The following is a 25,431-nucleotide window of genomic DNA, read 5'->3' as shown; positions in this document are numbered from 1 at the left end:
CCCAGCAGTGCCAGCACCAGTCCCCTTCCCTCGGAAGCCGGCGGGAAGCGCGGGGCCGGAGAGCCAAGGGATGGAGGCCTGCTCCCGGCGGGGCACCGGCGCTGGGAGGGGGGACCGGGGTGGCAGGGGTTTGTCCCAGAGCACCGTTATTCACCGGGCTGGTACCACCCTGCCTGCCTTTTTGTGTTAATTGATTTACTTTAAGGAAAGCTTCATCACGTGTGTGTGTATATAAAAATGTAAAATTTATTGTTATTTTAGAATTTTTAATACAGTTTTAGATATTAATATAGTTTAATATATAAAATTAAATATCATATGCTACATATAGATAAGATAGAAGATATATATATATATATTTGTTGTTGTTTAATTTTTTACTTCCCTTAGGGAAGGGTCCGGGCCCGGGGCGTGCAGGGGTGCCCGAGGGCCCGGTGCGTGCCCGGGGGAAGGCGGGCGGCAGCGGCCGGGGGCGGGGGCCGGCGCCGGCCGGGGCGCGGCGGGGCGGGGCGGGGCGGGAGGCGGCAGCAGCAGCAGCCGCCCGGGGCTCCGGCCGCTCGCTCTCTCGGCGCTGCGATGGCTCCGCTCCGCTGCGGCCCGGCCTGGTGGCGCCTCCTCTCCTTGGCCGTGCTCGGCCCCGTCTTCTGCGGCCGGCCCGGGCGGGCTGAGCCGGGGCCGGGGCCGGGGCCGGAGCCGGGCCCGGACCCGCACGGGCAGCACCTCTACAGCGCGGAGATGCTGCGGCACGGCGCCGCCGCCGCCCCCCACTTCGTCATGTTCTTCGCCCCGTGGTGGGTATCCGGAGCGGCGGAGCGCGGCCCGGCCCGGCGCCCTCCCGCCCGCCTCCTCCCCCGTTGACGTGGCGGCGGGAGGCGGCCGGGCCGGGCCGGGCCGGCGGCGGGGGAGGCCGCCCTCAGCCCCAGCCGCCGGGGCCGGGCCGGGCGCCTTCCCCGGGGGCGGCGGCGGGGGGGACACGCGTTAAATGGCAGCCGGGGGCTGCGGGGCGCCGGGCCGGGCCGGGGAGGGGGAGCTGAAGCCGAAGCCTCGCGTGTGCCCGGCCCGGGCCTCCGCGGCCGTGCTGGCCCTGCCGGGGGCTTCGGCCGGCCCGGGCCGGCCCGCGGTGGCCGCCCCCTTCCCCGAGGGCCGGCGGGGGCGCATCGGCAGCCGAGGCGGCCCCGCGGGCGCCCGGCAGAGCCCCCTGCGTGGGGCCTGCGGGTGAAGTGGCTCCGGCGGGCAGCGAGGAGGAGGCGAGCTGGGGCTGCCCCCGCTCTGCCGGGCTGGAGCCGGCCCCGGTCCCCGGCGGCGCTCCCGGTCCCTCCCCGGGCTCCGTGTCACGTCGTTCCTCGAAGAGACCGAGATCGTGCGGCCGCTGGGCACGGGAGTGTTTGCAGCTTGGTGACTGCCGCTTACCCTGTGCCCCCCGCGCTCGCAGATACTTACATTGCAGAAGTTACGTTCTCTTCGCAAGCAGGAAATTTAAGTATAAACGCTGTGCTGTGTCCCCAAGGCCGCAGGTAGCCGTAGCAGAGCTGGAGAGTTCTCAGACTTGCAAGAGACCTGCTGGGCTTTTGTCCCGAACGGGTGCCTTTGACACAAGAAGAGTCGAGAGGAGTGGGAGAACAGGGCTTTGCTGGACGTTACAGCTGTCAGGAGGATAGTACTTCTCATCTCTGGGCCTTTCTAGTGGTCGTTTATATTCTTTTTTCTTCATCTTTCCCCTATCCTTTTTTATCTGACTTACTGATACCCAGTAGAGGTTTTTGGGAGTTCTGTTGTTAGGGTTGGTTGTTTGGGTTTTGTTGTTTGTTTTTTTTTTTTTTTTTCACAAAGTTTTCTTAAATTTAGATAAGGGAACAATGTGCAAAAGTTATGTTTTGATCTTAAGTTATCCATTGGTACACGGCGCCATTTAGGCATACGTGAGTCATGATGCTCTTTGAAATCAACAGCAGAAAAGGATTTCCTTCCAAAACTGAGGAACTGCTTCTTTTTTGTTGTTGTTAACATCGACTTGTTTATGCCATACGAAAATGTTAAGCAAAAGCTTGAAAGAGCAGATGCCTGCCTTTGTTCTCTGAAGATCACAAAAGTGGAGGACACCTGACTTGCTGGTGAGGGACCTTGCCTGAGAGTGCTGTAAGGCCTCGGCAGTGCCCGTGCAGAGGAGGAGTGCTGCTGCTCTGCTCTGTTCTGTTGTCAGGTGATAATATCTGTGTCTGTCCACGCCTTGACTGACCATTTCACAGGCATCCCTAAAACCAGATGAGTTTTTATCTTGGCGCAGCCTTCATAGGAGACCCTGTGCCAAATGGGCTGTTGCAGAGTCCAACGTATGCTGCGCATCCTCAGCGTCCGTCAAAGAGAGCGCTGGCCTTGCAAACTTGGACCACGCTGTGCCCTAGGGAGGGCTGCGGATCTCTGCCCAACTTCAGCGCAAGGGACCCGCGTCGTTTCCCAGACTGGTTGCAGCTTCTCTGGATGTTCTCACCCTTAGAAAGCCTCAGCTTCAGGGCCCTTGGTCTGGACTCCTGGCTCCTGACAGGCAGCAACAGGGCCAGGTTTTGGGTCCAAGGGGAGGAGAAGGACAAAGGGAGCATCCGAGTGCTTGAGTGAGGTGCTTGTACACACCAGTAGTTTTATTTTCAGTGGGATCAGGCGGCAACCTGACAGCCCTGGAGTCTATATTAGAGCCTCTTGCCCTATTCCTACGTGATGTTAATGTGCTAATCTCCTAATGCTTCTCAGAGAGGCATGCGTTTTGGCACTGCTCCCTGTAGTTACAAGGGAGAAGCGTAGCAAACAACCCAACGTTCAGCTAGGATTGTCTTTCAGATAGCTAGGGATGCTGCTAATGTTGCATCGTCAATGCTACCAGTAAGAATTGGGTTAGACAGAGCCAATGTAACTCTTTTCCTCCAGATTCTCGAAACAAATGTTGCTGAGGGCCTCGCTCCCAGACAGCAGCAGTACGTGCATATGAGGTCCTCTGTTTGTTTCAAATATTGCGGGGTACTCCAAAAAGAGAGCATTCCAAGTCATTTGCCATCAGATGTCTAAGGTTGTCAGTCATCAGGCTGTCCCCCTTGGTAGCTACACTTGACAAGGGACAGAACCATAGGCAGGTTACTCTCTTGGTGGCCATTCTTAAGATGTTGGCCATGCCAGTTGCGTGTCTACAGAGGAACGTGGTTCCCCTGGTTCCTTAGTTGGAAGGAATCTCAATGAGTAGTTTCATTGCGTTATTTTGACCATTACGGATCTTTTCAATGTATGCGGTCTCCTGGTAAACCTCTGGAAGTCCACTGAGCAGGCTTGATCACCAGAGTTTGTTGCTGTTGCATTGAACTCTGTTGCCTTAGCTGGATTCTTTTGTCCAGAGTGAGATTGGTTGTGTGCTGCTTGTACTGTTATACCTGTCTATCCCAGGGTCTACCAATGTCTTTAATTGGATAATGATTTGTGCTACATCTTGCTGTGGAGCTGCCCTTGCTAGCTGCGGAGCTCAAGCTCTACTGGTGGCCTCCAGCAATGTCTGTGGGAGGAACAGTGACCTGTCAGTGTGAGGTAGAGCCGCCTGGTACTCTCTGGATACTGCCACGGCAAAATGATCTCCAGGCACGAGCACTTGTGGCACACAGTTGCTCAGAGTTAAAATGGGCAACCTATCTGCAAACTCTTACAAATAACGTCCTTTTGCCCATACCTCCTGATGTTAGTGGTGTACAAGAAGCAGGGTTTTGGTTTGGGTTTTTGTTTTTTCAGAAAGGTGGATCTTTCCTATGGCCTTGTTAGTCTCTTTTGGATCTTCATGTACGTTTGTAAACGGAGATTATGAATGCTTGCACCTTCCTAGCCCGTGTAGGGAAGGAAGAGTAGGACTCCTCATTGATGCCCAGGTCTCCACCGTCCCCAGTGGTAGAACTGGCTGCTCCTCCAGCCCCGCTGATGTAATGTGGAGTGGTAGCAATGAAAGACTGTGTAGGTACATGGGGCTAAGGGAGGTGCGTGATGTTGCATGGTCTTGCTCTCTTTTTATTTTTGACTTCTCTGGTTTTATATATTCTGCAGGTACACCTTATGAATTTCAGAAAAAGTATTTTGGGGACTGTCTTGTCTTGTATTTCCCTCCATGTAACACTGAATTTTTTGAAAACCAGGACTGACTAACTGGTTGATTCCTGATTCAGATATGAGCATTTCTCCTGCTTTATTTTCAATTTTAGCTCATACAATCTGAAGAAGGAAGGGAAAGGGGAACTTTGTGTATAGCAGAGATCGCGGTGTTAAACATGGACAAGCCAGCTCTGTTCTGCGCTTAAAAACCAGCGCATTAATTACTTGAGATTCCCTTACCTAGTTCTTTAACACCAGTCTCAGTATTCATTTGGTGTTTAAAATTCCCGCAACTGCTAGGGCAAGGGAGCAGGGAGTCCAAAATCCTCCTCTTAATGTAAGCTCCATGGAAGAGTTGACTATGGAGGGACTTCAGTCTGAACTTAAATATTTAAGGAATACTTAATTTTAGTAATAACACATTGTATCCCTTCGCCATGACAATTCAGAATAAGATCATATGGGAGGTCGTATTCCCTCATGTAGCGGGAGTATGTGACCCACTGCGACTGACTGTAACAGGACCTTATTAAGGTCAGAAGGCATTCTTTATGTTAAATATCAAGGTTATTTTTTTGCCTTAATGATGTCAGAATACCTGGAAAGGTGTGAATCCATGCAGCTTTTTTACAAGTAGACTCAAACCCAGTTGTATAAATGAAACTGTTTTAAATGGGAGCAACTTTCTCCAAAGTCCTAATGGTGTTCTAACTGTTACTTACAAAGTAGACTGTCTAGGTCATGCCAGGGGCAATAACAGCTTTCATACTGCTAGGTTGAGAATGTTTTCTGTTAATCCAATTATGTATTTTTAGATGTCTTGGAGGTTTGGCAAAAGCAGCCATTAAAGAAAAATGAAAATCCATTCCTTAAAATTTGTCATCATAGTTACAGGAATAAGGTATTGTTATAATCACTGGAATGACTAGAAAAAAAATTAGAAGAATAATAGCCGTTTTCTAGTTCTGGTGAGCTGATGTTATAGCAACTGTATGAGGCCAGTTTTCTGTGTATATGCAGATATAATTAGTTGATGGTGTGCTCCTGGGGCAAAGCACGGTATGGGAGGATTTTGAGAGACCCTGTTCAGAAATAGGTCCTGATGTGTTTCATCACTCATGAGTTACAATCCCTGTGATGCACACAAGCACAACTGACCTTATGGAGAGGCTAGAAACCATTATCTTCTTACCTGCTGCTAAAATGTACGGTATTTTGAAACGTTAGAGCAGCAAGAAAGCTAGACAGCCTTGCAGGATTTTTCTAGAAAGCTGGAAGACTCAGAGTGCTTTTCTTAATAGCCTCACTAAGTTCAGGGGGTGTTCAGTAGGCTTTGTTACTAAAAAGATAGTAGCAAGAAGTTCTCATCTCTTGATGATTTTCGCATGAGATGTGTTTGCAGCATCCTGCAATACTTAATAGTATTCACTGTTGCTTAGTGTAACAGTGCTTGAGTATGGAAGATTTCTGACTTGCCTGTTTTTAAATTCATTAAAATCTTTGACCATTCTGCTTATGTCTTTTCCGTAGATTCATTCCCCTCTAACCATGAGCAACTATTAAGGAAATATCTTATTCCTTCTGCCGCAGGTGTGGACATTGTCAGCGTCTCCAGCCAACTTGGAATGATTTGGGAGATAAATACAACAACATGGAAAACCCGCAGGTCTATGTTGTTAAAGTGGATTGTACTACAGATACTCCACTGTGCTCTGAATTTGGCGTCCGAGGATACCCTACGTAAGTATAAAAGGACGTCTGCTCCTATGTCTTTCTTTTTTAGTTTTCCATGATCCTCTGCCAATTTGTTGAAGCTGACTTCTAAGCTGTATTTTTTTGGTGGATTTCTTTGTAGCCCTTTGGACCTCATACGTTCATTTTAAGCCTTTTTACCATGTTGCCAAGTATCATGTGATACATACTACTCTTATTCTTTTATTTTTTTTTAAGAAACTGTTTTATGTCTTGGAAGAAGGCTGTGTTTAAATGAAATCAGAATTGTCCTTTTCTCTTTCTCAAGCAACAGTGCATTATACAGCCATGATATGCATGATAGAGCTGGTCTCTGGTAACGGTACTTTTAAAAATAACTTGTCACAAGTTTGTCAGTACACTGACAAAAAAAACTTACACTGACTCAAAAATTTAAGAGATCACCTATACATTAATTATGAATTTGAGTGAACTTTGTGCTCATAAAATGATAAATTAATAGTATCACTTAGCAGTGGTGATGTTATACAGACTTTTTCTAGGTAATTTTGCTTATATTGATCTAGAAGTTCAGTTGGAGTTTAAGGTTGTTAAAGTCACCCTGTTGTAAAGGATATATGCCCTACTACCTCAGCTTTGGTAGGCAGAACATGATCTAGAGTATATCTGTGAGATGTCAGCCTGGAATAGCACTTTTGGGTTAGATACATATGCTCCCTTTTTTAGCTGCCAAAAAGGAGCAAAGGGATTTTTTTTCACTTGTGTCTTCTTCAAAGCTTCTTGGAAAAATGGATGGGATCATTTCAACTGCTTTACTAAATACTCAGTGGGGATAAGTGGAGAATGTCGTCTTCTGTAGCCCTTCCACAGCCTGTGTTTTCCAGTTTCCTTCCCGTTGCTCACTTTGTCTGGTGTTACTGCTGACCCCAGCAACAGCCTGAACTTGACATACGCTCCTGGCTGCACCCACTTTGACGCAGATGAGTGTGACTGAGTAGAAGTTGGGAGTTATAAATAGCAAAGTCCTTGTTGAAATAGGAATTGTCTGTAAGGGCAGTTTGTGGCTTAGTTCCACGAGAAATACCAAGAAGCAATGAATATTACAACTCCATTTTAATATCCCCAAAAGTGAGCGCTGGTAGTCTTTACATATTTGAATAGATTATATTGTGGTGCTTTTCCTTGTAAAATAGAAAGAGTGGCAGAGATTTTGAATAAGAAAAAAAAAAGAATGGATGTGTAATTGCTCTCCCCCCCGCTCCTTTAAGGTCATTGAATATCTAGGAATAGTTAGTGCTCGCTTTCATCTACTTGTCAAGTACAAATGATAAGGCAGTAAACTGCTAGTTATAGAAATGTGGAGATGAAGGGGAGTTCATGATATCAATTCTCTTCCTGGCTGAGTCAGTTTTTAACTAGCCTGTTTTTAAACACCTCCAGCAAGGGAAATTTCGCAGCTTCCTTGGGCACAGAGGGATTGTCGCAAGTCCAGGATGTGCTGGTCCCTGCACTGCTTTTGCAAACACCCGTCAAAGGAAAGGCTGCATCCCCTTTCCATCCCCCTGAGAGCAAAACTGGCTGAGCAGGTCCCTGCGCTTGTTAGTACAGTTGTCTCAGGGTTATTTAGTGCTGCAAAACACTCTCAGCTGAACTAGAGAAAACTTATCCTCATCTGAAGAAAATAAAAGTGCAGCTGGCTCTTTAAGCTGGTATCTTTTTTTCTCGTGTTACTCTTCAAAAGTATTGCCATGAGGTGTATTTTAGATGTTCTTTTGTTTCATTTTTGTTGTTTCTTTCTTATTACGAAGTTGCCTTTTTTTTTTTTTTTCCCTTTTCCCCCCAAAAAACTTTTGACCTTTTATTATCACAAGGAATATTCACGAATACCTTAAATAGAAAAGGCAGTGGGAGCTCCTGTCTGTTTTGAATGTATTTGCATTATGTGGTTTTTCAACACTTTCATATGTTCATTTTTTCCCATGTGGAACAAGAAGAGAGAGAACATTTGAAGAAAAAGAAAAAGCAGCACAAAACAACAGCTTGGGAAGGAGAACTGAGGGCTAGGTGATAGTAGTAATTGAAACTATGTTTTGCTTTAAAAAATAAAGACTAGGTCAGAAGTTGATGTTGCCACTTTACCAGATATATTTCCAATTTTAACTTCAATATTTAATAGTAGAAGCTTTAGGTAGTTTATGGAAAAGTTTTGATAGCAATTATTAAATGTTATAATCATGAAGTCTTGAATCCCTACAAGCAGTCACTTATTTCCTTGTCCTACTGACTTGTTTCAGCATGTTTTTAATCAGTTTAATGCCACATGAAAAGTCCTGCATTCCAAGAGCAGTCAGGGAAGGAAATGTGAGAAAGAAATTCCTGGGAAAATAAGCATTGGGTATTTTTCCTTTGGTGGTGGAGAGGGGTGAACAGAACAAAATAGATGCTTTTTGACAAACTGAAATAGGATTCATAGGCATAATGAATGCTATTCCTTAGAACTGAACACTGCAATGTTTTATTTCCTCTTGCTTATTGATCAAAGTAGTATCAGGCTATGTTGATGTTTAACATGGTATTTCTTTTTGCTGTTTTTAAAATCTCCTTTAAAAGCTTACGTGGAAATGAAAAAGTGTCCTAAGTTCTGGCCATGACCCTTTAAGTTGAGGTAGATGCCTGGTGCTAATAGTCAAGAGAGCTGTTACTGCAGCCTGAGCTGCATTGCTGTGGATTAGCAAAGCGTGTTAGCTTTCCAAGAATGTTTCCTGTGTTAAAATTTTTGCCTCACTCTTTTCTGCATTTTGATCCTTTAGCCTAAAGCTGCTTAAACCGGGACAAGAACCTCTGAAATACCAAGGCCCTAGGGACTTCCAGGCACTGGAAAATTGGATGTTGGAGAAACTAAATGAGGAACCATCTGTAAGTGAAAAGGAAATACGAAAAGGAAATATTCCCTTCTGCAGACTTGCTGATCTATCATTTCTGTAGGTTAGGTTTCATTTTCCAGGAGGAAATCTGCTCCTGAGAATAAAAGTCAGGTGGCAATAACAATATGGAACAGCTTCCACATAAGTCAGAATAGTAATTAAAACTGTCATCCTGTGACCTGCCCTTTGTTTCCTGTATTTAAAACTACAGGACATAATGCAGTTTTTAATGTTTAGCATTTTGATATTTTAAGATACAATTCTTAGCGTCAATTCAGTTGACACCTGTAGGCCATATGTGTCTAGAATAAGAAAAGCGATTTAGCTATGATATGTTATAGATTGCATTTGTGTTGGGCTTAATTACCTCTTAAAACATGGATGCCATCTTTAGCTCAGTTATTATCTGATAATGTTGTAGCCTAAAGAAAGGGTTTAAAATAATTGGCTGGGTAAGTTAAGCTAATACCATCACTAGGAAAACCCTTGAGTTTAGGGGTAGCAGTTACATATAGTGGTCAAGCCTTGCCTAAAATTAAATTTATAATTGCTGTTTCTAATCAAGTTAAAGCTTTAGTGATTGCTGAACCACAATTAGAACATGATTATATTTAAACAAACATGATATTTTTAATAATTAAACATTAAATGCTAAACTATTTTAAGAAATGTACTTTGAGGTTCTTAAAAAAATTCTTTCCAGCTCTGACCCTAGTATCTAGAAAGTAGTCCCTTGCTTTTGCTGAAGTGCCACTGGGTTTGCTGCAAGTTATAACTACAAAGTGTTTGCTCTTTTCCCATTGTGGCTGCCTTCATGGAGCCATTAGGTCCTTCTTTCCTACATTAGAGGAGCAGAGTAGCTTTTTCACTAGCTATTTTTAAATAGCCCAAAGACCACTGAAACTGGTGCAATGGCAGATGCGGCTGACGCGTGATGCGACGGAGGAACTGTTATGTAATCCAAGTGTATTAATATATGGTGATGTGATGAATGCCATAGCAATTACTGTGCTCGGTGACTATGCTACAGCACGGTGAAAGAGTCTGTTATTCCGATGACTGTGATAGCTTTTTTCTGTGTGGCAGTCTTTTTCACATTTTGCTTTCAAGTACTTGTTTGTTAGGAAACATTAGATACCTAAATCAAGCTAGATAAGGACATTGCTTTAGGAATTTAAAATTTCAGAGTATAGAGTTTACAACTCCACCACAGAATGGCGTGGAACAGGAATCAAATACTGTGTATTTACTGTACAAGACAAATAAAACTTGATTTTTCTTATGAATAGGATCCAGAATCTGATGTGGAACCACCAAAAGCCCCTGAACCTAAGCAGGGAATGTATGAACTATCAGCAGACAATTTCAAGATGCACATAGCAGAAGGTAACTGGTTTTTTCATAAGCAAGAGGTACTCGCTTATAGAGACATCAGTAGTGAGAGGCTGCAACAGAAATGTTAGTTTTCAAGGTACCTTCTTCCCACTTTTATTTTCCAGTAATACCTATTGAAAGAGGATGAAACTACAGACTGTGTAAAAATGCAGTAGTTTAATTACATATTGCACACCGTGAGAAAGTTTAAGAATGGCATTGCACTCACAAGGCAGTAAAATTAAGGCCCCTAATCATATGGAAGAAACTAGTGGGGCTTGTGCTGTTTCTTTCCCTGAGTTCCTTGCTCAGTCACAGCCTTGCCACTCACCTTGTGTTTTTTGCAAGTCTCGTTTCCTCTTTCCCTAGCTGCTGACTTTTTTTTACTCCCAGGCTGCTCTTCTGGATAAATATAATCCACCGGCTTCCTCCTTACTGCCCCCATCCCGCTCCAGTCTGGCCCCTTGCTTGATATTGTTTAGCTTCCTTCCTCCAGAATTTAATGTGGGCAAAAGACTTCACCTCAGTTTGGCCATTTTTAAAAATATTTTGTCTGGGAGCTTTAAAATTAATGCTAGGAGTGATACCTAACATGGGAAATTTCACCCCCCACATGGTGGGTTTTTTAGAGAATGAGCAAGATCTTACAATACAAACTTTGGGCTGCTGTAACAACAGATGAAAGGCTGGATTAAATTAACTATCTGTGCCCATGTGATACCACCAGTGAGGTAGATACTAGAGCTTCTTAAAGTAACCATTAACTAATTAGCAATATTTTCAAGTGTAAAAGAGCATTTTGTGCAGCTAACTTAAAATTTCCCAGCCTGTGTGGCTTAACAGAGAATTACATCAAAATTCTTCATGGATTCTTCTCTAAGCTATCAGAGAGATGCTAAGCATTAAACAACCTTACAGTCTGAGAAGATAGTTAAGTTTAGTGTACGTGTAAATGTTTTAGTATTTTTATTGTAGTATTTTTATTTTGTATCCGTTGGCCTTCATAGAGGAGGCATTCTCATGGTCATAGCCGATGGTTGAGAAGATTTATGATCATCTGTAAAGCTGTTGTCCTCTCTTGACTTCAGTTACAAGAAGTTCGGTGCTTAAATTTAGCAGGAGACTTAGCAGTTGTCGCTGGAAGGCTGACTTTTGTTCTTGAAAAGTGTCCCTTTAACTTTTTGGTGCTCTAGGGTAAAAAGAATTTTAACTTTTTTTCTATCAGGGAGGAGAGTATAGCACAGAGTATGTGGTATAGAATAGCTGATTTTGACTAGATGTTCTTATTCATTCATGAGAAATTTCAGTTTGCAGTTTACTTGACCGAAGGAAAGCATGTCAATTAGTTTGAGAGTAGATGCAGAAGAGGCCAATTAGAGTACACTACTACTGCAGTTTACATTTCCTAGTTATTTTGTGACATCTTTCAGCTGATCTCCTTTTGTGAACAAGCCCTCAAACTAGAAAGTAATTCTAGTAATATCAGCCCCAAAGCAGTCTTCAAAGGATGATGAATAATTCTGTAAAAAAGAGCTTTTCTCTAGTTGCTGGCATTTCCTTCAAACTAATTTCATTTTTTTTTCCCTTGTTTTAATTAAGTTCATTTTTATTTTGTATTAACAGAGCCTTGCCTTGACGTGTGCAAAAGTGTGCAGCATCTTGAATTAATAGTAATCTTAATTGAAGGAAATTGCATATTCTGGTACTCTGCAATTAACATTATACTTTTAAACTAAACATCAGTAGGAGATATTAGTAGGAGAGACTCTTCTCTCTAGTAGATGTTTGCGGTGTTTTATAAAGGCAGTGATTTCTGAATAGTTGACATGAAAATACAAAGAGCAGGGCAGAAAAAGGAGAATGTAAAGCTGAACAAAATGATTTAGGTAGTTCATGGACTTAATGCAGCGGTGTTTCCTAAGAAACGTTTAAGTTGAAGTCTAATACTTACTTTCGTTTATGCTGTTGTAAATACTTGTTCCGTGGTGGTTCTTTCTACTCTGTAATAGGGCAAGTGATTGACGTGGTAGAATTAGACGCTGTAGCAAATGGTTAGGTTAAAAATATCAGTTTTAATATCTCATTTGTTGGCTTGAGGTTGTGAAGCTGTTTGGATTTTCAGGGAAATTGGCAACACTGTGGGACTGCATACGGTATTGAAAACCTAATTGCTGAAGAATTCTGCCCTGGCCTTTGATTCACAGTGTTTCCTATCTTTAACTCAGGAAATACCATTATAAATTTGCAGTCTGAGATTAGTACCTAGTCTTTAATTGCAGCCAAGTTCATTCCAAATGAGTTAAATCTTTTTTTTTTCTTTTTTCTTTGACTTAAAAGGTAATCACTTTATAAAATTCTTTGCCCCTTGGTGTGGGCATTGCAAGGCTTTGGCCCCAACCTGGGAACAGCTGGCTCAAGCCTTTGAGCATTCAGAAACTGTCAAGATTGGCAAGGTAGGTGAAGTGCCCTTAGTCTGAAAATGTGTTTTGTGTGAATGAGTATTTCAGCCAAGTATCGTGCTATTCGTGCTGTGATTTGCAAATAACAGTTGTTTTGTTTGTCACCTCTTAAATCATTTTATAGTCATAGTTCCTATTTTAATTTTGAGATGGTTATCTTTTTCTTGCACATCCAGTAGTTCACTGTTTTGAAGGGATGGCTGTTTCGTTACAGTGACAGGACTCCCTCATTTTAAGCGAGGACTTGTTAGAAACACAGCTAGCTCCCTGTGCTTCAGCGGGTGTTGGGAATAAGTCTAATACTTCATATGCAGGGAATAACATTTTGAGCCTTTTTTTTTTTTATTATGCTTCCCCTCTGTCAGAACTTGATGTATCGACTTCAGAATTTATTTTGAGTGGGAAAGTGACTTCCAATTTGCTCTTTACAGCATTGAATTCTTTAGCAAGTTTCAGACCTACAGGGCTCTTTTTGATGAATTATTTTTCCTGTTTTTTTCTTTTTTTTTTTCATTCCTCTTTACCCCCATAGAACTTTCTAAAGGTTTCAGGGGGTCTTCCACCTTAAAAACTGATATCTTGTCCTGCTTTACTATTTCCCTTAGGGTTGATAACCAGATTCTGTGGTGTATTTACCATGGGAGCTTGTTACTTGTACATGGAGTGACTTCTTTGCAGAGGTATGGAGGTGGTCTGGCAATTGCATTACTGGCTTTATTTGCTGACCCGTACCTAAGTCCAGGTGGCTCATGATGTGAATCCCTCTGAATTTGCCAATGGTGGAAAACTGACTGGGCTCAACTTCCATATCCTTAAGCTTTCAGAGTGGTTTCACTGATCTGAAAGACTGCATGACAGTTAGCAGTGTTGTCAGTCCTGCAGAGGGACAAAAACCCAGCTATCTCCCCTGCCTCTGCCCTCATAGCGCTTTCAGCTGTTACTAGGGGTGATGAGCTTGACTTTTTTAATTATTATTTTTATTTTTATTTTTAATGCTTTGAAAATCTGCTAATTCAGATACACTGTAGATGTACAGAGCAGGTCAGCATAGTTGGACCTTAGAGAAGACACACACACACACGCGCGCGCACACACACACACACACACACGCAATTTTGAGACCTGGTGAATTCTGAGAATAAAATATCAGAGGCTGTTGCTCCTTCAGTAGTGTCTTTACTAAATGTTGCATCTGCTGATTTATTTTTTGAGAACCTGGAATGCTTGCTGTCTGATAAAATCATTGCTTAGTTTAAGTATCTTCTTGAAGTTACCATTCTTTGTTATCCAGACAAAATAAACAAAAAATTGCCAAATTTCTGTTTTATTCAGTTGTCTGTCATGTTCATAGTTACTATTACTGATATTTGCTATTTAATACAGCCACTAAGATTTGTCTTGATGCCTAGTCAATTTTGTGTAACTGTACATGTTATGAAACTATTTGAATGATGTCTTGGCTGAGATTGTAAGTCTGGGAGTAAACAGGAAACACAACTGTTTCTAAGAAGGTTGAACCATGACCTTCACATAATCTGGGGGAATGGTGTCTTAACAGCAGTGATACCTACTGGCAGGATTCCGTTTAATCTTCAGAATTGATCTTCAGTGATCTGGAGCAAAGTGTTTCTAATGCAAAATTCAAAATCCAAGTGCTGTGTCGAGCAACGGCTCCAATGCTTAAGTTATCTTTTTTCTCTGTTTCAAAAAAGATTATGAACTGGTAACTTTACAGATTGGTTTATGACATATTCAAATTGAATGTTGCTATGCGTTTGGAACTTCCCGTGGAGCAAAGTTAACTTGCTAACTGTTGACATGTCTTCTGAAGTCTTTAAAAAAGAGTAGTCTTTTCAAAAATGGATGAGCCAATATATCTTCACTTTAAAGCTCTGTCACATTAGCGTTTTGTGTCTTACTGTCCATGCGGTGATTTTATTAAGTGAGAATACGAAGTACTTGTTTTAATTGGAATATTTAATTATGTCTTCATTGTTCTTTGTAACTGTTACTACTTCCTTCTATTCATACCTCCCTCCCCAATCCCTCCTTAAAAAAAAAAAAAAGTAAACACACACACAGAGCCTCCCAATTATACAACCAAACTACTATTTGGAAAGCAGACATAATCGTTCTCAAGACAGTACTTGGTACTGAGTTTTGCCAAGCCATGCATTGCTAGTTCCTCTATTTTTCTGAGATTTTAAACGTAAGGGAAGCTATGATGTTTGTTGTATATTTATTTTATGCACTGAATGGTTTACATTTTTTTTTTTCAACGTGTAGGTTGACTGTACCCAGCATTACGAAGTCTGCTCTGAAACCCAAGTTCGTGGCTATCCCACACTCCTCTGGTTTAGGAATGGTGAAAAGGTGAGTCTGCAAGCTCAGCAAAAGCTCAGACCATTTTTTTTCTGAATAATACTCGGACTGTGTTTGCATTCTGTGAAAAAAAGATGAAGTGGGCATATAGGAAAGTCTGCCTGTGAGGCAAAAGGATGTTGGAGGTTCAGTCTGGTACTGGAAGAGGTATCCTTCATCCACAGATGAAAGTTAGAGCTTTTTGCTCTTTGTGCTCTGCAAATAACTGGTATGATGTTCCTAAATCTGTAAGCAGTATCTCCGGTTATGCTACTGTTTAAGAGAATTCTGGGTGTACTTTATCTTAATACCTTACCTCCTATGGAACATAAAAACATAGGTCAAATAGGAATAATAAAAAATTATGTAATTTTCACTGTGTGTATCAGAAGGGTCTCATCTGTAAGTGGTGTGTATCTGCTGAGGGATGTCTGAGTGATGCAAGTTTTCCATCTTATAAATCTGAACACTTCCTGTGACACTGCGAGCGAGAGTGCTGTGGGCCCAGCTGATGTTTTTCCATGTAGCAATACAAAGAATTACAATATTCTGAAGTTACAGGGAAGTAAAATATTTAAAATACCACGTACATGAACAGCAGCAAATAAACATAAATAGTAGTCTTACTTATCATGTTTCACACTTTCAAGATAAATTAAATGTATTAAATGGATATTAAAAATAGGTCTGCAAGCAGAGAACCCAGCTCTCCTCTTTTAGCTCTTACCCACTAAGCTTTGGGGGGGGGGGCTGGGTTTTTGTCCTATTCATCTTGCATTCCTTTTTGAACATCTACAGTATCAGAGATGTAGTTTTGCTACTCAGTCCAGTTTAGTGGCTGTTGCTTGTGGCAGTTTTCTGGCACTCTAAAGAGAAAGTGGACATAAGTACATACCAGTGCATGTGAGGTTTGGTATAAGCACCCCTATAAGATCTGACGTGCCAGGGAATTTAAATGAAGCGGCACCTGGATTTTTGAATCCCAACCCGATTCCCACAGGAAATACATGGCCTTGTTACCGCTTGAGCAGCGGTGCCTGGCACATGTCAGAAGCAGAACTGGAAGCTGAGGGAGTGCTCAAGTCAAAACATGGTGGCATGTCCAAGGTTAGAGGTGTTTTCAGTTAAACTTTTTTCTCTTTATGGCGTGAGTCTGAAGAATAGGAAGTGTTCTGCTGTTTCTCCAGAATGGTTTTCCACCTGCTTTATTTTTATTTTTCAGATAGCTACAGGTGGCAAGATACCTTGCCAGAACCATACTATCTTGATCTAGAAAAGTTAGCTGTGGTCTTTCTCAACAAGCCAGATACATATTTTTTTTTTTTTTTTGACTCTTTGTAATTATTGAAGTTTGAGTTGCTCAGAGTTATTTGAATCAAGAGTGCAGTGAAAGAAAAAGTCAGATCACTGCTGTTGTATTTGGTAGAGCTGAATCTCAGCCATTAGTCTGAACAATATTATTTCTGTTGACATCAAACTGGCTTTTCTCCATTGGCAGTGTGGTATTCCCTGGTGGCATACTGCCACCAGAATCGCTTGTTCCTTCGTGGATTGATACAATATATTTTCAAAAACACAAAACAACCCCAACAAGTTTCCAATAATCTGACCCAGAAATTCCTGGAAATCTCTGTGGCTGTTATTATACTGTTCAGTAAGCAGGGGGGAGGAGGAGGAGAACTGCTTCAGCCATCCAGCATTGTTGTCCGTAATACCATCATCCCCTTTGTCATAACTGAAGTCTGGCATCACACCAGCCCTCTTGGTTAGATGCAGCAGAAACCCTGGGAGGAATGAATGGGCGCTGACCCTCTCCTGCTGAAATGGATACAAACAAGCAGGTACAGGCTTCTTGCGTCGTCTTAGATTAATTCCTTTGTGATTTAGACCCAGTGTGGGGAAGATGGCTATAGTTACAAGTAACATATTATGAATGACGAAAGAAGGAAAATGTGTAGCAAGAGTTCCAAAGATGTAGGAAATCGTTGTAGAGGTGTCTGTTCTTCCTTCCTACGTATGGAAGATTGTATGCTGTTTCTTGTTACTCCTCCTCTGAGAGGAGATGATACATCTTGTTGCCCGCGCCTCATGGGACTGAAACTCAAGAGTTTTATCCAAAATGGATGGGTAGCGTCTTGAAGAGATGATCTCTCTTTTGAACAGAGAAATCGGTACTAATTTTCGCAGAGAGTGCTGAGGGCAGTCACACAAGAGCCAGTTTGGAGATGGCCAACAGTGGATTGGAGATTAGAAACTGCTCAGAGGTGCTTTGATTTCTTCTTCTCTAGAGTTGTGAACATACCTGAGATATGGAGAAGCATCTAAGGCAAACTGTGGCTTCTCGAAGATCTACTGGGTTGAGGGCTTTACTTGCAGGTTCAAAAATGTGAGTTAACTTTCCTGAGAGTGGTGCCGTGGGAAATGCCTGCCCCACAGCAGGCAGCTGTTGTCTCTTGCTCTCTGGGCACCTAAGTTCACCTGGGAGCATTGCCTTACTCCTGGGGTTTTCCGAGGATGTGTGACAAGTGTGTGGGCCAGAGGAGCGACTGTGTGGTTCAGGTGACATGCAAGTCAGTCTTTCAGCCCTGTCAAAACACTGGACAGAGCTCTCATGGTAACAGAGACCACCACCAAACAGCGATGGGTGTTTTATTGTTCCTTGCCGTAGCTTTAGGTTCAGAAAAATAAAAGCTTGAAAATGCTGGCTAGAGTGGGAGATAAAGGTCAGAGTGGAAAGGTTACTAAAATTTGCTTCTACGTTTCTAAAATACCTTTCATTTCAAGGAAATTTTAGATTGTTCCCTTTTGGTACAGAAGAACCTATGGGAAATCCTGAAGATGTGGAGTGAATGGAATGCCACGGAGAGGTTTAATGACTTAGATAATCGTTATTTATTACGAAGATGCTTACACTTGGCAATCTTACGTTTTGCTGATAATTATTTATTTGCTAGATTAAGTGCATATACACACTTGCACAAACTCTTTGGTAATTGTAGGGTGACCAGTACAAAGGGAAGAGGGACTTCGATTCCTTAAAGGAATATGTGGATTCCCAACTACAGAGTTCTGGGAAAGAGCCACCAGCAGATAAACCCACCGAAGCCCCACAGCCACCCGCAGAACCCACCCGTGTTGAGGTAAGTGCTCCTGCACTCTGTAGCGGTGTTAAAAGTGTTCAAACTGTTTCAGCCCAAGTCTTCCATGTGGTTCTCTCTGATAGCTTGACAATTCCTAGATGTAAACTGTACCAAATACTTCCCTGGTTATTTTTTTAGTCATTAATGAGTGGAATCAGACCATAAATCCTAGTTTACTAACCTGATGAATTGGAGAAGGAAAAAAAAAAAAAAATCTGGCTTCTTTTTATGGTTGCAGCAAGTTGTTTAGGTAGTGGCATAAATGTGGTCTTTTTTGGTCTGTGGAACTGCTGGCACCTCAGTCTGCCTGACAGGGTATTTCATTGCTATGAAGATGAATGTTTCTTGCAAGATTCCCAGTTGAAGCCAGGAGGATGGCACGTGCTGCTAAGCCAGTAAAAAAAGCCAGGGTCCTGTACTTGTAGACTATGTGCAGAAACCACAAACAAGCAAAGATTATGAAGACTGATCTAGATGTGGCAAGATGTGTTCTGTGACAAGAAAACTCCGCATGTTTGGAGGCTTATTCTAATCCTGGTTGTAGGAGCTACAGGGGTGATGAATGTTGCCAAGGAATTGGCAGGAATAACTTCATCACCTTTGCATACTTGTACTTCATGTCACCTAGTTTTCTGTCTTTTTTAATCACTTTGGCATTTCATCTGCTATTTTTCTTGTAGCTGAATGTAAAATTGGTAAGGCTGAGAAATTAGGGGTGGTTTTGAAGCATACTTTTTCATCAAATGTGGAAAACATACTTCTGCCTAGAAAATAAGGGACGGTGATTTACACTCCCTTGTGATGCAGAATGAACTTATGTAATTCAAAGGCATCAATATTATTAATATAAATAGAGTTTATATGCAGCTTCTCACAGGAGAAGATTACCTTTCCCAGTTGACTTTTCCAGCAGGGTTACTAATCTTACATAAAGTGGCTTACCAAAAGTGATATTAGGTTTGCAATTTTCATACCCCTCAATTTTGTATTTTTAAATTGACCTCATATTTGGAATATCCTGACAAGCTGGTGTGAGCACAATGCAGAAAGTAATTAATCGTCTTTCTCTTTTTATAGAAATAACATAAACCACATGTGATGCAAATTCCCACTTAGGCCTTGCATGCACCAGCACACATACAAACAGGAAAGAATTGTGGGGGGATTTTTTTCCAAATAATAGCAGATACAGTGTAGGGCTCAACTTTGTCTTTGCGGCATTACATCCTAGTTTTGGATGCCACCACTTCTTGGTCACTTATCTTCAGACATCTTGGTTCTGTTCTCCTGAGTTTTGAGACAAGGGGCTGGCCCACGTAGCCAGCAAACACTGACTGCATTTACCACCAGCAGCCCACAGCCGGTACCATGGGCAGCAAAAGCAACGAGTCCGGACTCCCAATTTGTGTCCCAGTATTGAGCCCTTACGTGGATTCCCCCCCATGTCTTACGTGGGCCAAGTACATGCCAGCCCTTTCGCGGAAGCTGTACTTTACTTTTATTACCATGAGACTTCTCTCCTGCCAGACATCATTAAAATTACTCAAAAATGATCCAGAGGGATTAAGGTAAAGTAACCAGCAGATGGTCAGCTGTGTGATTGCATAAGCAGTATATTTGCTTAAGAAACCAAGGTAAATGAGCTATTCGATATGAAACTTACTTTTGTGGTTATATAGTTCACATTGCTATTCTGATAGTAATTTACAGAACTTTAAAATGTATTTTACTGTGTGGATCATGGGGAGGATATTGTTTATGGGGTTTTCAGATTTGGTATCTTAGATTGTAAAAGATGTTCAGAACATCTGTTTTAGGTATCCATTTAGGAAATTCAGAATAGGAGAATATGTATTTACTGTTCATTTTTTCTTCAGTTAATAATTTGTAATTATTTAATAATTAGAAAGTATAATTTCTAATTTTTAAATAATTCTTTAGCGGTAGTAACACTTCAACTTAATGGAATAACTTAATTTCACGAACTAACAATTATTTACAGAAACGTTTATCCAATACCTTTAATCTGTAATTTCCAAGTTTCTTTTTGGCTTCTCTTCATAAAACTCTTACTGGGTTTAAAGTAGAATCGGTAATACTGTCAGTTGCGCTCTTGTTTTTGTTTTGCTTTCATTTGAAGCTTTTATAGGCATGAGATCTATTTATTTATTTTTAATCCCTCCCGCCCTTAAGGGTCTGGAAGAAAAAAATGAAGTTTGTTACGGTTCTGTGCTCTCATATGAGACTGTCTGTAAGCAACGCGCTATCCTCCCATCACTCCCATGCAATTGCTCCTGATGTTATCAGGATTAAAAATTCTTCCTGGCGTCCATGCAAGTGCTGTGTGGCGATGTCCCCTTGACAGGCAAATACGTGTTTCTGGTAACGGCTTTTTCTATGTATGCAACGCAGGGATATAGCAGAGGGAGAACAGCTGTCAAGACATCCCTCGTATGCCTTGAATACCTCATTAAACTCTCGGATGACCATTACGTGCTTTAAGCCAACTCCTCTCAGGGTTGTTCTTGAAACATTTGCATGACAGCATATTAAAATGAAGGTGATTCCCCCCCCCCCCCCCCCCCCCAACAACTAAGAATTTGGATACAGGCAAATCCCCTGAAAATAGGGATGTTTTGTTTTTCCAATTATGGATGCGATTCAGTGTGAAATAGGCATTTCTCTACATCTTTCTAGGGGAGGAAAGCAGCTGAGGGGTAAAAGTGCGGTGTGCTGCTGCTACTCTTGTTTATATTATCAATAATATTATCTTTTCCAGTTTGAATTTCCCTCTCAGGTAGCTAAAAGCTTGTTTGGCCAATGTTACATATACAAAAAGTTTTGACTTTTTTTTTCTTTTTTTTTTTTTTTTTTTGAACAGGCTGCAGTGCTCTCTCTCTCTGAAAAAGACTTTGATGCAACCATTGCTAGGGGGATCACCTTTATTAAATTCTATGCTCCATGGTAAGAAGTTTGCACCTGTTGTTGTTCAGGATTATTGCTGGTCTAAGCTGTCAGTGCATTAGTCGCTGTAGGTCTTTGCGTTGTGTGTAGTACTGTATTCGTTGTCTGGATCTAAAACATGAATTAAGTGAAAAATGTGTGTGTGTTGGCAAGAGTTACAGCAAAAAAGCTCGATCTGTTTTAGCTTTCTTGGGATGCCTCTCTGTGGAAAGGCTGACAGAGCAGCTTTACTGTGTCAGCCTCCGGGTAATGCTGGGGAACAAGGAGAGTGAAGCTTTCTTTGCAGGCTTAGTGTGCTCCTATCCCTTGATGAGGGTAAGGTGAGGGGAACGAATCACCACTGTTGAGAAAGGAGAGCATGCTGGCCTTTGGGCCCTCTCCTGCCACAACCAGCCTCTCTTGGAAGCCTCATTTGAGCACCTGGGAATTGGTACAGACTGTAGAGCTATGGATAATTGGCTGTTACTCTTCAAGTAACTGACAAAAACTAATTTGCACAAGTGACAATTTTGAGATGTTCTTAAAGAGTATATTATGTCCTTACAGTGACCCAAGGTAGAAATGTCCAATGCAGATGGTGTAGGTGTAGACACCCAACGGAAAGCACTGGGCAGGGAAAAAAGTAATGTCCCATCTGGCATTGCCATTACTGGCATATCCAGCAGAGCCTGGGACCTGAACTGGGGTAAGACCTCAGGATTACAAACTTGTAGAACAAATGTTTTCCCCCTTTTCTTACTGTTCCCTTTCTGAGACAAAAAGAAAGTAAGTCTGTCTTACGTTTCTCTGGTTTATAGACTTGATCTTATTTGTGCTTGGATTGAATTTAATGAAACTTGCATGCCATCTTTCTCATCCATTGCCAGTCTCTTAGCCAACAGAAGGAAGCCTAGTGTAGGGGAAGAGATTAAAATTAAGCTGCATTTCACTGTGTGAAAGATAACACATCTCTGATTTCATCTCTAGCCATCCCATTAATGCAGTATATAAAATATAAAAAGATTTTTTTTTGGGGTGGTAAAAGGGCACCATTACAAAGCAATACAAGCAAATGCAACCCATATTTAAATGCGCTCAGGACTAACAAATATTGCAGCTTAACTTTGACAGTAGGCATGAATGTGTTTCTTATTGTAGGCCAGAAGTACCAGGCAAAGTTTTGTTTTAGGTAATCTCAATGATGCAGTCTTTCCCAGTGTTGTCACCCTTTTTACTGCAGCGTGGTTTGCTGCTCGAGGGCCACTTCTGTGCTCTCTTATGTCTCAAAGATCTGCTTTTGCATGTGGGCAAGTATCTGCCACCACCGTGTTAAGAAGTACCCTGCCCATACACGCGCACCCCCCCTTCACGTTCACTGCGCTTTCTTCACTCCCTTTATCCTCTCTGTGCACGGCGAGGGACTGAGATTGAACCTGTGCCTGTGCTGCTGCTACGCCACCAGCAGAACTGGCTGGTAAATTCAGTTTACACCTGTGCATGAAGCAGCTTTTAGTCTCATTTCTGAACCCAGGGCTTCTTGGCATATGTAGGAGTTCATTATCTAAGAAACTTTCTGGGAAAGAAATGCTCCCTTTTCAATTAGCTTGTCTTAATAATACTGCGCTGCAACCATCTCCTCATCTCGTGAGGTTCTAACGGGGGGCTGCTGGATCTCGCGGATATGATCCGTGTTGGATGCCAGGCTGAGAAACGGTGGTTCAGGATGCAGAGAGTCAAGTTCTTAAACCAGTGCGTGCTCCCTGGCTGCAGTGTTCAGAAAGCCACCGTTTAGGAAAATCCTTCCTATATTTATGTAGCCGGTATCCTAGTTTTAGCTCTGAAAGTCAGGCTTATGTATACGGTTGCAGTGCTCTGCACATAAATGACCTTTTTCTCTTCCAAGTGGATTAACTTATGTAGGGCTCAGCAAACCCTATTATGTTGCTTGCTAGTTCTGTCTTTCAGTTAGTTAGTTTTGGATAAATATTAACGTTAACTTGCATAGTAAGCATAAAAATCATCCTGTTCTAGTAGTGTTTGTGCATGGTGAGAAATGCTTTTATACTGTTACTGTGTATTAACAAGGTGGTTTAAATACACACTGGCTTGCACTGAGAAAACTTTTGCTGAGACATCTTTCATTATTTTTGTAAATGCCCTGATCCAGCCTCGAGGCAATTACGGGGTGGTTTTAATAACCCAATTAAGGTGCAGCTGGGTTAGAACAGAATGAGCAATGCAGCTTTAAAGTCTGAAGTGCTTTGGGAATTCTTCTTGAAGGCAGTAAGAAGTTCAGGTTATGAACTTGGCTAAACCAAGTTCAAAATATAAACAAAATTAATACTTTACTATAGTTCCTGCCATTTTACAGTATCATTTGCTCTCTTGACACTAGCGCTTCATTATGTGTACTCTGTGGACCGCATTCTCATGTTACTGTAGCGACATAAGGGAATAAAACAGAAATAGGCTTTTTGCTGTTATTGATGATATAACTGGAATGATTCTCTATTTAATGCAAATCAGAATAGGGCCTGATATATTTTCTTCCATCCACTAAGTGAAGCTTATCGACTATCAAACAATGTCATTGCGGATCTACCTGAAAGTACAGTGGTAGTGGTTAAACTTCAAAGTCCCTTCAGTGAAAAAGAAGTGCATTAAACTACTGGAGTGTTTCAAAAAGCAGAATCTGTGTTGACAAATGCCTCTATTAAAATTGAGTTTCCAGCATTGGGCAATGCTACATTGGTCAAGGAGGCTGTTAGGAACTGGAAGAAATTTAATAGGGAAATTAAAATCTCATTTAAATAATTAAACTTGGGCTATGTAACTTTAGCATAACTGGCATGTGCTACCTGAAGACTTAATTTGTACTACAGACATTCTATGCCTTACTTAAAACATGTTGGTTTCTAAGCAGTCTTTTTTTTTTTTTTTCCCTTCATTTAAATATTCTCTGTGCTCATCTTTACTTGGCTTCATATTCCTCTGTAGGGTAAAATGTCCGACGTCCAGAATACCGTTCCAGACGAGACTAACGAAGGCCAGAAACTACTTCAGTGCTTAACTTACATAAAATCACTTGTTTTCTTAGCTCATTTACTGACATAATAGTACAAGGGAGTTGGAGGGCCAAATCATTAGGGGATAGGAAAGGCAGCTAGTTAAACTTAACAGCTATTGCAGCAAGACAGTAGAGATAAACTGGAAGGTGTATCTGCTAAACAAATCTCTCTTTTGTTTCTAGGTGTGGTCACTGTAAGAACTTGGCTCCAACTTGGGAGAACCTTGCCAAAGAGCAATTTCCAGGTTTGACTGATGTCAAAATAGCAGAAGTAGACTGCACTGTGGAACGTAACGTCTGCAGCAGATTTTCTGTAAGTGTGAAAGGTCTGAACTAACCGGGATCGTGTTGTGTACCAAATGTTGGAGGCTCCAGTGTGCAGCCAAGCCGGCTGCTGCAGTGCGGGTGCCTGGTGACGGTGCAGCTGTGCTCTCCGTTAGCCAAAAAAAAAGAGGTCGTTCAGAACAGCACCTGGTGACACAGTTTCTTTCCTGGACTGTTTGTTCAGACTGGGTCATTCTCATTATTGGATAAAGCTGAAGAAGTCCCTAATTTAAGAAGCCTCCCTCTGTGAACACACCAAAGCAGTCTTGAGGTAGCTGATGCAAAGTTCTGTTGCTGGGGGAAAAAAAAAAAAAAAGTCTTTTGGTGCTGGTAGGCAGGCAGCTGAAGACAGAGCTGGTGCTGCCAGAGCCTAGAGGAACATGTATTACCCCATTCACTTACAAATGTTCAGAAATCGCAGGTTGGCATTGGAAGTTCTGGTGTGGTGTTTGGGTTTTTTTTAGATTAAAATTGCTTATTGTTTCAGAGGGGTTTGGTGGCTTCTCAGAGTCAGGTGTAAATACAATTGAAGGATACTAGTGAGTTTGGACATTAGTAACAAGTTTCTCTTTTGTGTGCGTGTGTCTTTTGAAGGTACGTGGTTATCCTACGCTTCTGCTTTTCCGAGGTGGAAAGAAAGTCAGTGAACACAACGGAACGAGAGACCTTGAATCACTGCATAGCTTTGTCTTGCGGCAGGCAAGGGATGAGTTGTAATAAAAGTCTGGATGCTCCCTCCCTGGCTGTCTTTGTACAGTAGCTGAGGGATTTCAATCATTGCTAATTTTTCAAATAGTGTATTTGGGGGTGGGGGGAGGGATTGGGGCTTTTTTTGTTTGTTTGTTTTTTAGGAAATTGAATGTACTTAACATGGGTATCTTCCCTCTGTGTGCGTGTTAAAGACATGCTACCCCGTGCGTGAAGGAAAAACTAACAAGTAGTTACTGTGCAAACTGAGAATATTTTCAGCATTGGTAGTATTACTGCATTTCTGCATTTCTGCATTCCCGCAA

At 42.0% G+C, this 25,431-nt stretch overlaps 1 protein-coding gene across 1 annotated transcript; it reads left to right on the top strand.

Moving 5' to 3' along the window:
- The first annotated feature begins 549 nt into the window (after positions 1-549).
- TXNDC5 (thioredoxin domain containing 5) lies at positions 550-25,148 on the top strand. Its single transcript, XM_082331989.1, has 10 exons — positions 550-791; positions 5,704-5,853; positions 8,637-8,742; positions 10,040-10,136; positions 12,462-12,577; positions 14,870-14,956; positions 17,944-18,084; positions 20,966-21,048; positions 24,278-24,407; positions 25,013-25,148. The coding sequence occupies exons 1-10, from the start codon at positions 577-579 to the stop codon at positions 25,133-25,135; spliced, it is 1,248 nt and encodes a 415-aa protein (XP_082188115.1). The 5' UTR covers positions 550-576; the 3' UTR covers positions 25,136-25,148.
- The last annotated feature ends 283 nt before the right edge of the window (positions 25,149-25,431 follow it).

The sequence above is a fragment of the Platalea leucorodia genome (assembly GCF_965183815.1).
Source record: "Platalea leucorodia genome assembly, chromosome: 1".
Classification (NCBI taxonomy): Eukaryota; Metazoa; Chordata; class Aves; order Pelecaniformes; family Threskiornithidae; genus Platalea; species Platalea leucorodia.
Note: the sequence above shows the minus strand (reverse complement) of the source record. Positions and strands in the feature narration are given on the sequence as shown.

Excerpts from the sequence above, each read along its gene's own strand:
- TXNDC5 (XM_082331989.1), top strand. The coding sequence starts at position 577 with ATGGCTCCGCTCCGCTGCGGCCCGGCCTGGTGGCGCCTCCTCTCCTTG. Across the intron at positions 12,578-14,869 it reads AAACTGTCAAGATTGGCAAG|GTTGACTGTACCCAGCATTA; the intron begins GTAGGTGAAGTG and ends TTCAACGTGTAG. Across the intron at positions 14,957-17,943 it reads GGTTTAGGAATGGTGAAAAG|GGTGACCAGTACAAAGGGAA; the intron begins GTGAGTCTGCAA and ends TGGTAATTGTAG.